The sequence below is a fragment of the Impatiens glandulifera genome, unplaced genomic scaffold (genome assembly GCF_907164915.1).
Source record: "Impatiens glandulifera unplaced genomic scaffold, dImpGla2.1, whole genome shotgun sequence".
In the NCBI taxonomy this organism is placed as follows: domain Eukaryota; kingdom Viridiplantae; phylum Streptophyta; class Magnoliopsida; order Ericales; family Balsaminaceae; genus Impatiens; species Impatiens glandulifera.
Genome location: NW_025919817.1, coordinates 173,133 through 184,817, shown reverse-complemented (window position 1 = coordinate 184,817; position 11,685 = coordinate 173,133). Strand labels below are relative to the sequence as shown.

At 40.9% G+C, this 11,685-nt stretch overlaps 1 protein-coding gene across 1 annotated transcript; it reads left to right on the top strand.

Moving 5' to 3' along the window:
- The first annotated feature begins 2,459 nt into the window (after positions 1-2,459).
- On the top strand, positions 2,460-11,083 carry LOC124918508 (keratin, type I cytoskeletal 10-like). Its single transcript, XM_047458624.1, has 5 exons — positions 2,460-2,577; positions 9,697-9,932; positions 10,116-10,379; positions 10,527-10,669; positions 10,798-11,083. Exons 1-5 carry the CDS (start codon positions 2,460-2,462, stop codon positions 11,081-11,083), a joined length of 1,047 nt encoding a protein of 348 aa, XP_047314580.1.
- The last annotated feature ends 602 nt before the right edge of the window (positions 11,084-11,685 follow it).

Here is an 11,685-nt window from a genome sequence, read left to right as displayed (position 1 = left end):
TTGCTTTGACCGATTTTGTGAATATGTCACACAGTGGTCTATACTCCGGTTGAAGAGATGATTTCTTACCGGATACCACGATATGAACCGCTGTTTCCGAAAGAACCTAGCAAGTTGCCTGGAAGGGTTCCTCTTCCATGGACACCGAGAAGTCGTTCCCCTCGGATGTCAGCTGTAGTATCTCAGCAACCGACTTCTCCGTCAGTTCGATCCGTTGACCGCATACGGTTCCGATGATTGTTCCTTCGGTCAAGAATGCGGTTAGAAAGAATTCGTTGACCTCATCCTGGTATAATACGAATGGCCCGCCCAGAAAGTGTTCGAGACAGGACCCGGAGATCCGGGATAACACCTGCTTTGCCTGAGCCGAACCGTTTGCCCGGATTTCCTCGAAATCGACTTGGATGATGTGTTTGAACAGCACTGAGTCGCGACCCATCTTCGATAATAGGACGGAGAGATCAAGAGAGTAAAGGTTTGAGAGAGTTGAGAAAGTTGAAAACTAGAGAGAGAAAGCCAATTCGCGTGAGAATGAAAGAAAATGACTAAGAACTCTATTTATAGTCGCGGTTTGGAATTCCAACCGCCGCGAACCGTCCCATCACGATTAGGCGGGAACTTTCCCTCCAAAGACTTTGAACGGGAAAACCATGGGCGGGAACCTATGAGCGGGAAGAGATGGGCGAGAATTTTCCCTCCAAAGTTTTTGAGCGGCAATTTTAATTGCGTGTTTTTCATTGCGGTTATTTAACCGGCGATGAAGCGGTTCTTCTTGTAACCGTTTATTAAATGAAGCGGTTTATTAACCGCGATGATGCGGTTTTCGAGTTTGACTGGATTTTTCAACGAAGTAATTTATCGATATTAACCGGTTAGTTAGATAGATATTCTAATGTTGCGATTTTTGACCCGGTTAACAAACTTAAAAATTAGATATTCATTGAAAGGAAAGATACATGATAGAAACCGATCGGTTTAGAATACATAGAAATACAAATTATGTAATGACTATTCTAGAGAGTTTGACCTCCACCCCATCCTTATCGAGAACATTCGATGGGGATGCCGGTGTACCTGGTCCAAATTCTGGACGGTACTTAAGAAAGAGCCGGCTTAGGTGAGGAGCGTAACCGAGACATTTCTGGGTCTCCACCATAGTCCTCAGGTTTTGGTAGATAACCGATGACCAATTTATGGGTGTATTGCTGACAATGTAGGTCATTATGTCAAAAACCTTCTTGGAGTAGTGTTGGTTTGAGATTGGCAGATGATGGATCGGTTGACAATCTCGTAAAGGAGTTGGATGTGGTGGGCAAGGCGGGTTTTCAGCCCGTGGTTCTCCACCGGCACCTCGGTTCCGAAGAACATTTTCGATTAATCGGTTACTGCGCTTCCCACCCTGGTTGGGAAATCGGAAAACCCTTCAGTGGGTAAATTGAACATTTGAGCGAGTTCGTTTTCGTCCAGAAAAACGAAGTGGCCTCTCACTGAGGAAACAATGAAATCTCCTCTCATAGAGGCATTGTTGAAGAAGTCGGTTACGTCCAGAATGAGTATGGGTCCGGATTCTTCGAGAAAATCACGAAGACCGGTGTCGATTAATGATTCAAACATGAGTTCCTTTGTCTCTAGATCATCATATTCCATGCAAGAATCGAAATCGATACTCAAGAAGTTCCTTAGAGTTCGGCTCGACATGTTTTGAGATTTTGCCAAGGTAGGGAGAGTTCAAGAAGTTTTGATTTTAGGGTGTGGTGAGTTGATAAGGTGGGGTTCCTTATATAGATCTGAAATTGGAGGGAAAATAGCAACATTTAATACTGAAATTCAGTTTTGTCTCATTTATGAAGGGAATATTTATGTTTCCAAATCTCCTTGGGAAGGAGTTACTTTTGACCGGTTGCGGAGCTCAAGGTAGAGAATCTAGTTGGAAAGTAACTAAGCTTGTTAGATAGTAATTACTCATGTAGTTGGAAGTTGAAAGTTACTTATCATTAATGAAGGAGAGTACAAGAAACCGAAAGGTAAATAATGAAAACCGAAAATATCATAGACTAAGCCGAGATGATCATGATATAGTGGGACACTGATACAACCGGTGCGTACAACAAAATGACCGGTTGTAGGAAGGAATGACTTAGTTTCCGTTGGAGTTGATGTGGCGGTTCTTCCTTTTCCAGGCCTTTTCAAACCGCTCATAGAATGAGTCGGTGACCTCTTTGGTGATGACATGTGCCTGGTTCAACCCTTCTCCCGGACAGAGTGGAACCCCAAGTTCCAGAAGTAGGAAGCTTATCTTGGGGACGAGGCCGATTGCACGAATGCCGATCATCCATATTAGGACATCGAACAACACTCTTGACCAGTTGACTAACGTACCCGTGGTTATGGCAGACATCATGTTAAAAACTGCGGTACAGTAGGTATTGGTCACATCCTAATCTAGGATGCCTCGACCGATGACATCGTTGAGAAGCTGGTACTCAGCTCTCAGCGATGATGTGGCACCGTGGTCATTAATCGGGCGGTCTGACCAAGCAAAGCTTAAGGCGATTTCGGCCTTTAGGTCAGCGGAACGTTTAAATCGGTGAGCCCTTGCTTAGGAAGGTCGAAGCATCTGGCGAAATCACTTTTTGAAATCAAACACAGTCCCTCCCACCTTGGACTGAATGTGAGTGTCGAAGTGAGGAGTACCTCGGAAAACCCTGGCATTGTAGAAGAATTCCAGGACTGTTTCTGGGAAGATGACATATTTGTCATCTAGAAAGTGTTTGAGACCGGTGTCTTCAAGTGACTTAATCATCTTGAAGACTTCATAATGCTCAGTACCTTGAGCTGAATCGAAATCCACTTGAAGGATGTTTGGAAACTGAGACATTTTGTCTTAGTAAGAGGATAAGTTGTAGCTTGTGATTGTTTTGTTTAAGGTTTTCCTAACTTATATATTAGTGGAGGGATGATAGTATTATCCAGTGTGTCGCAGGTAATGATGTCTATTAACTATAGGGTAATGCATTTTGCATGAAATAAGCATGTCTACAACCTAGGATGTGAGTCATAGGCCTGGACGGTGAAAGATATCGTATCTTCACGTCTTTCGAGGTATGACCGTTTTACTTTGAAAAGGTAGTTTTTCATAACAGATAAGTTTAAACACAGATAATTATTCCACTTTTGTTTGGAGGCCAAATAATCCGAAGTAAACTATTTCTAAACCGGTTGGTTTTCAGTCATTCGTCCTGATGCGGTTAGTTGGTGCGTGCACTAAGTAACCGATCGGTTTACTCTAACTGATAGACAAAGCGGTTCTTCCATAGATACCTTGGTGAATTTGTAATCCGACAATTTAGGAGGAACTACCGGTTTTGTCTGTCCGAACCGATTTCCCTTTTAAACATTTTTAGAGATAAGTTGATTAATATCGGTTAAACTAAGTGTGAGTCTAAATTGAGAAAACTTAGCTTCCTGCAGAGGCTTTGTGAAGATATGAGCTACTTGTTGATCTGTTGATACGTATTCCAGACGGATATGCTTCAGCATGACATGTTCCCGAATGAAGTGGTGCCTTATGTCAATGTGCTTGGTTCTAGAGTGTAGAACCGGATTGTAGGTGATTGCTACGGCACTTGTATTATCACAGAAAATTGGAGACTCTTCGGCTGTGATACCAAAATCCTTCAATTGTTGTTGGATCCAAAGAAGTTGTGAACAACAACTTCCGGCTGCCAGGTATTCAGCTTCTGCGGTTGATGTGGCCACCGATGTCTGTTTCTTCTTGTGCCATGAAACAAGCCGATCACCTAGGAATTGGCATGTTCCGCTGGTACTTTTTCTATCAACTTTACAACCTGCATAGTCTGCATCAGAGTAACTTGTGAGGTTAAAAGATGAGTCATTTGGATACCACAAACCGACGTCAGGAGTTCCCTTTAGGTATTTCAAGATTCGCTTTGCGGCTGTGTAGTGAGACTGTTTTGGATTAGCTTGGAATCTTCCACACACACCGACCGCAAATAATATATCTGGTCTACTTACTGTCAGGTATAGGAGAGAACCGATGATTCCTCGGTAAGCTGTCAGGTCTACTGCTTGACTGTCATCATCCTTGTCCAGTTTGACTGATGAACTCTTTGGAGTAGAGGCTGATGAGCACGTGTCCATCCCAAATTTCTTTAAAGTTCCTTAGTGTACTTGGGTTGGCTTATGAAGGTTCCTTTTTCGAGTTGCTTGACCTGAAGGCCTAGGAAGAAGCTTAATTCTCCCATCATACTCATTTCAAATTTGTTAGTCATCAGGGTTGAAAATTTATCACATAGCTTAGGATCGGTTGAACCGAAGATGATATCATCTACATATATTTGAACAAGTAGGATATGTTCCTTTTTCTCAAATTTAAATAGTGTTTTGTCCACCAAACCGATGGTGAAATCATGTTTTAACAAGAATGCGGTTAGTGTATCATACCAAGCTCTAGGAGCTTGCTTTAAGCCGTACAACGCTTTGTTTAGGCGGTATACATGGTTGGACAGTTCAGCATTTTTGAAACCGGGTGGTTGTTCAACATATACTTCTTCACGTAGGTCACCATTCAAAAATGCACTTTTAACATCCATTTGAAAAACTTTAAAATTTTTGAATCCAGCAAAAGCTAGAAAAATCCTAATAGCTTCAATCCTAGCTACAGGGGCAAATGATTCTTCAAAATCAATGCCTTCTTCCTGTTTGTATCCTTGTGCCACTAATCTGGTTTTGTTCCTCGTGACCAAACCGTCTTCATTGAGCTTATTTCTAAATACCCATCTTGTTCCTATGACCGATTGATCTTTCGGTCTAGATACTAAGTACCAGACTTTATTACTCTCAAACTGGTTTAACTCTTCTTGCATTCCCAAGATCCAATCCGGATCTGACAATGCTTCATCCACTCTTTTCGGCTTAATCTGGGATATAAAGGCGTAATTGTAGTATACCTCCAGGATTTGTCGCCTAGTTCGAACGGGTTCCGAAGGGTCGCCTATAATTAGTTCAGGAGGATGATTTGTGTTCCTTTTGAGTTTCGGTTTAGGAGCGTCTACCAAATCATCGTTTACTTGATCAAGGCTAGACATATCGGTAGGCTGAACAAGAGTGTCAGACCGACCGATTTCCTCGGTTTGAACCGAAGTGTCAGCTTCCTGCCGTGAGACAGCTTGATCCGCTGGGTTTCATCATTACCCATTTGGTCATGGACAAACCGTCTAAAAACCGGAATTTCATCTTCATTATCAAAGTGGATATTGTTATTTTCCAATTTGTTGTGTACATCAAAGCATGATGCAGTGTTTCTTTCAACCGATTCATCGAAAACAACATGAAGTGATTCCTCCACGGTTAAAGTTATAGTGTTATACACTTTATATGCTTTACTAACTGTTGAGTAACCTAACATGATCCCAATATCTGATTTTGCATCAAAAGCAGATAGATAGGTTTTTCCATTTATGTGAATGTAGCATTTACAACCGAAAATCTTAAGATACCTAAGGTTAGGAACCCTATCAAAGTATACCTCATAAGGTGTTTTGTTGTGAAACTTGTTGATCAGAGACCGGTTTTATATGTGACATGCGGTATTGATAGCCTCAACCCAGAATTTCTAGGCAATACCCGAATCGGCTATCATGGACCGTGCGGCTTCCTTGAGAGTTCAGTTTCTTCTCTCGGCCAGGCCGTTCTATTGAGGAGTCCTAGCACTAGACAACTCGTGTTTAATACCGGATTCATCAAGGAATGCATTTAGAGTACTGTTTGTAAATTCGGTTCCTCTATCACTCCTAATGCTATTAATGCGTGTTGATTTTTCATTTTGCAAACGTTTAAGCAGTGTGATCAAATTTGATGCGGTTTCACATTTGGATGGCAAGAATATTACCCATGTATACCTAGAATAATCATCAACAACTATCATAGTGTAAAGCATACCTCCTAGGCTGACGACCCTAATTCGTCCAAATAGGTCCATGTGAAGGAGATCTAAGCATCGGTTAGATTGAATGTGTCATTTACTTTTAAAGGTTGACTTAGTTTGTTTACCCATTTGACATGCTAAACAGACCTTATCCTTATTAAATACTATATCAGGAATTCCTTCAACTAACTTTTTACCGCGGATATAGATTAAAGTTTTCAGGTTTAAGTGGTTTAGTCTTTTATGCCACAGCCAGGTTTGATCGGTTTTAGCTACCATGCAGACAGGATATTCTACTTTATTTTTCCAATCTACCTTGTAAATATTTCCTAACCTATTTCCGGTTAGCAGTATGATACCTTGAGAGTTTTTAACTAAGCATGCATGTTTAAGAAATTCTACAGTGTATCCAGCATCACACATTTGACTAATGCTTAACAGGTTAAAATGTAGGTTTTCAACTAAGAGTACATTGTCAATTGTTAAGTTACCATGGACAATCTTACCCTTGCCCACAGTTCTACCTTTTGAGTTGTCACCGAAAGTGATCAATGCACCGGTTTCTATTCTGATGTCGGTTAGAAGATTGTTGTTCCCGGTCATGTGTCTGGAGCAACCGCTATCCAGGTACCATTCAGAGTTTCCTATCCGTTTTTTTCATATCCTGTAAAATGTACATATTTACAACTATTTGGTACCCACATTTACTTGGGTCCACAAGCGATTAGTCCCTTGGGTATCCAGACTTTGACAAGTCGGACGACTTTCCCGGTCAATGTTTTAACTAATTTTCTTACACTCGGTTTGGAGTCTTTCTGCTTTCCTATGAAGGCCTTATGTGGGGATGATCTTTGGTTTGTCCTATGCGGTTGTGAATTGGTTTGCCTACTTTTGAACCGGTTGGCTTTCCTTTTCTCAGGGTGAAGCCATTTTTCAGAATCAGTTGGACCTACATAGATTAGTTTGTCTTTCGGATATGAGGCACTTAATTCCTCTTCAACGGTTAAGGAACTTCTGACAAAGCTTACAAAGGGGAGATTATACTTTGTGAACCTCATTTTGTCGAAGTGTTTCCGGTTGTTGGATCTGTTGTTTTTATATCTTAGACCAAACATGCACTTAGGGTGTCTTTTATAAGTACACATTCTGTTTACCATTTCACTAGATATTTTCCATGCGGCCATTCGATACTGGATTCGGGCATTTTCCTCCTCGGTCAACTCTTGAACTGACTCCTTAAGTTGTTCGGTCTCAGAGGATAGTTCAATTGCTGCCTCGGTTTCCAGGGTTTCATCAGGTTGTATGGTCTTTGGTTCGGTCAAGGTAGGTACTATGGGGTCGACTCTAAAGTTGGGTAAAAGTGTAAATAGGTTCTTATATTCTGCTACCATATCATTTAGTGCATTAAATAACTCATCTTTAGTGAATTCGTCACAAGGAGAGTCAAATACTTGTTCCTCGTTTTCTATAAGGCAGGTGAGTTCATCATCACTGTCGATGTGAGCCCATAAGCTTCCTCCATCATCGGCTATCAGTGCTTTCTGAACTTCACTTCCTTCACCGGTTTGTTGATAGTTATTTCGGTGATTCTGATTGTCCGGTTTTCGGTCATCTCTCCTCGGTTTTCTGCATTCCCACTTGAAATGTCCCAAACAATTGTAGTTATAACATCTAACATTGGATTTATCACCGTAGTTATAGTTGTTGTTTGTCGGTTGGCTTCTCTTCATTAATCTGCCGAATTTCTGTGCAAGCATTACCATGGCATCCTCGGTGAACTGTTCAGCAGTTCTGATCGGTGCGGGAGCAACCGGTTCTGTGGATATGACCAATGCTCTGGTTGAGGCTGAAGCTGAGACTTCTTCTTCAGTCCTAGATCTCATTTCAAACTCATATGCCTTAAGATCTTCGAATACATCGTGTAGCTTCATCTTGCTTAGGCAGTTTGATTCCCTCATCACCATTGTCTTTTTGTCCCATGCACTTGGAAGAGATCTTAACGCTTTCATGATGACTTCCTTGTTGTCACACCTCTTACCAAGAGTTGCTAGCTCGTCAATCACACCTGTGAACCGGTCACTGTATTCTCTCATTGTTTCTCCCGGTCTCATCTTGATGTTTTCAAACTTCTGAGTAGCCACCATTATCTTGTTTTCCTTGGTTCTTTCATTTTCCTCATGAATCTGAATCACGGTTTCCCATGTTTCCTTTGCTGTTTTGTAATCTCTGCCCTTGCAATACGTATTTATGTCCAAACCGTTGGAGATGCGGTTTCTAGCATGATTATCCAGATTATTTCTTCTCCTATCTTCAGCTGTCCAATCTTTGTCTTTATCAATTATTATCGGTCCTTCAGCCAGAATGAACTGCATCTCGTCATCCATGGTGATTAAATGCAGGTGCATGCGTACCTTCCAATTGGCAAAGTCGTCACCTTCTAGCATTGGGGGCCTATCGAACGACATGCTTGCTTGAGTATTGAAACTAACTACTCAGATACCAATTGTTAGGATCTAGGTCGCGACTAGGGAACCGGGGTCTGACCGGTCAGTGCGTCTCTCTCAAAGGTGGTGATTAATCCGGTTAGAGATTAATACCGGGGTTTCAATACTACACAAACTGTCACAAACCCTTGAACCGAGTTCAAACGCGGAATTGGTTTGTTTCAGGTTGAAGCAACACACACACTAGATAGGCAGAACCGGATTTGAATAAGACAGGTTTGGAGTTTGATGGGTCAGTTTTGCAGCTTAGTAATTCGGTTTAGATGATGTTGAATCGGTTGGAGCGGTATTAGTAGGTTAGTGCAGATCGGTTAGAATGTTAAGCCGGCAGAAAGTAAATAACAAGACAGGTTTTTATGGATGTTCGGAGATAAAACTCCCACGTCACCCCTCCTCTCGAAACCGCGAGAAGGATATTCACTAATGAATACACAAACACAATCCGATCGAGACTTATTTCTGCTCGATAACACCCGTACAATTTTAACCGAAATTGTAAATACACACATGATCTCTTAATCTTAGAGAGATGAAACACAGTTTTTGACTTAGGTTATAGAAAATTCTCAGAACTTGTAACCGCATTTATTCCTCTTCAGCTCCTTCTTTTATAGGTGAAATGTGCCAACGGTCACATTTCATTTCCTTGAATCTGATTGGTTGAGCAGAGGTTCAGTTATTCAGACCTGGCGGTCAACTCTTCAGACCTGGCGGTCTAGTCTTCAGACTTGGCGGTCTAGTCTTCCAGTGTGTATGTCAAACCGGCTAGGTTTGTCTTTTACTTCATATGGCAACTGTCGGTTGGACAGTTGCCTGTACTTGGAAGATTGCCTTTCTGATTTATCCTGGAGTGGAAAGATCTTGTAGGACGGTCTTCTGCAGTCTGCAGACTATCCTCAGACTTGTATGAATATGGCAATACTAAAGTCTGTCCCTTTGGTATCATTCTCAACAAATACCCGAAGTATCTATTTGTACTCGTCGGTTGTTTATGTTAATCGGATGACTTCCGGTTTTTCTATATCTTCTGATTGACCGACTGTTCAATGATTATGGCCTTCTGATTTGACCAATCTTGTCTTTCTTGTTCGGTCAGGTTTTTGGTCGGTTTGATTGCTTGACCGGTTGAGTTTCTTAACCGGTTGAGTACTTTGACCGGTTGAATTCTTTACTTGTTCCTCTACAAGAGATTTGTTTTTGTTAAGTTTTATTTAACCGATCTAATTTTATCTAACACTATTATAGAGCTAAATAAGGAAACTGTTCAAGAGAACCCATCCTTAGAAGAAGAAGAAGAGATCATTCAAGAGCTAGAACAAACTCTTGTTAATCAAGAAGAAGTTGTTGTTAAAGAGCTGGTTCAAGCTCTTGTAACTCAGGAGAATGAAATTTTTGTGGAGACTATTCAAACTACAAATGAAAAAGAGGTTGTGATATCCCCTATTGTCAGAACAGAGGAAGTTCAAGAAAAAGAGGTTGAAGTTAGTTAGCCTGAGTTTACAAGATCTGAGGGGGAACCCTCAAAAGACAAAGATGCAGAAGAAGAGAGTTCCTCGTCTGAGGGGGAACATGATCAAAATGCTAGAACTGTCAAGCCTCTTCTATTTCCTAATATTATTACTGGTAGTCTTCATGAGAATTTTCTTCATGCTCTCCACAACAAGGGAAATCTGTATGATAGATTTCAAAGAGTAGAAAGGGAGATGGAAAAAGAAGAGCGGAATAAAACTGAAAATGAGTTAGAGAAGGGTGAACCCGAGAAATCCCTGCAGATTCACACCGATGCTAATCCCATTCAGAACAGGGCATCAGAATCACAAGATGATTCATCCAATGAAGGAACCTCTACAGATGGTACCAAGCTTCTGAAGTCGATGACATCTCTGCTTACCTCTCTTCAGACGAATGTGATAGCTATGGGATCACATGTAGTAAATATTTTGAAGACCCAGAAAGAGGATAGAAAAAAAGTTTCTGAATGTGTCAAAATACTTAAAGAATTGGATAATACACTGAAGAAGAATACGTATGAGACTCATGTTTCAAATTTAAATTTCTCCAAATTTGAAAAACAGTTTTTCAGTCGTCAATCGGAAATGATGAGTCTTGAAAGACAAATCAATCTTGATAATCATTGTGAGGTCATGGAATCAATGGAATTATACAAGAATCAGCTAGTTGAAATTCAAGGAAGCTTGGGAAGAACATATGGTGAAAGGTTGTAGTATGTCGACTCCATTGCAAGAAAGTTTCAAGAGAAATAAAATGTGAAAGCTATTGCTGAAAGAGAAAAGACTCGTATCAATCAAGGTGAGCCCAGTAAAAGAGTTGACATTTATCAACCAGTACCAGATCTAAGCGTGCTCCGACCAACGATAAAAATCCAAGGCCAACCAAAAGAGGAGGAGGTCGAAGCGGTGGTGATCGTAGAGGCCGAAGCAGTAGTGGTGGTCGTGGTGGAAAATCTGGTAGTGATCGAGGACGTCGCACGAGTGGCGGTGATCATGGTGGGAGATCTAGTGGAAGAGGTCGTGGTGGTCGTGCTCTTCCTCCTTTTCAAAACCTGCTAACTAGTGAAGGGATGTGCTATGAAGGAACTCGATTCCCCAACGATCCTCGAGTGAAAAGGTAAGAACAATAATCTCCTTTCTCCTACATTATTAAGATTTAAACTATGTTTCTTTGACTATGTTTGTGGAATATTGGTTTTTGAAAGTGGTTTTGTGTGATGGATGAACAAGTTTTACCCTACATTTATATGATGAATGCTTAAACTGTTATCTATGAAAGGTTTCAATCTAATCATCAAAAAGGGGGAATTGTTGGGTCAAATTATTTTGACCACGTGTTGAAATAGTTTGACTATTGGAATTTTGATGATGAAATGATGAATGGATTATATATGCGTCTAATAGTTTTTAATACAGGTGTATTGAAAACAAATTTCATTAGACTTGGATCTAATGAGGATCATTAGACCGATTTGGTTTTAGATTCTCGTAATTAGACGTGCAGTCTAATGAATCCGTAATTAGACGTACAATCTAACTCATGGAGTTAGACGTGCAGTCTAATGAATCCGTAATTAAACATGCAGTCTAACTCATGGAGTTAGACGTGCAGTCTTATGGACTCGTAATTAGACGTGCAGTCTAACTCATGGAGTTAGATATGCAGTCTAATGGACTCGTAATTAGACGTGTAGTCTAATAGAAAGAGAAAGCTAGACGCGTA

Bases quoted from the DNA above. Each gene is read 5' to 3' on its own strand.
- LOC124918508 (XM_047458624.1), top strand. From the start codon at position 2,460: ATGACATCGTTGAGAAGCTGGTACTCAGCTCTCAGCGATGATGTGGCA. The intron at 9,933-10,115 runs GTTAGTTAGCCT...CTCCACAACAAG, and splicing joins TTCAAGAAAAAGAGGTTGAA to GGAAATCTGTATGATAGATT. The intron at 10,380-10,526 runs GTAGTAAATATT...TTTGAAAAACAG, and splicing joins TGATAGCTATGGGATCACAT to TTTTTCAGTCGTCAATCGGA.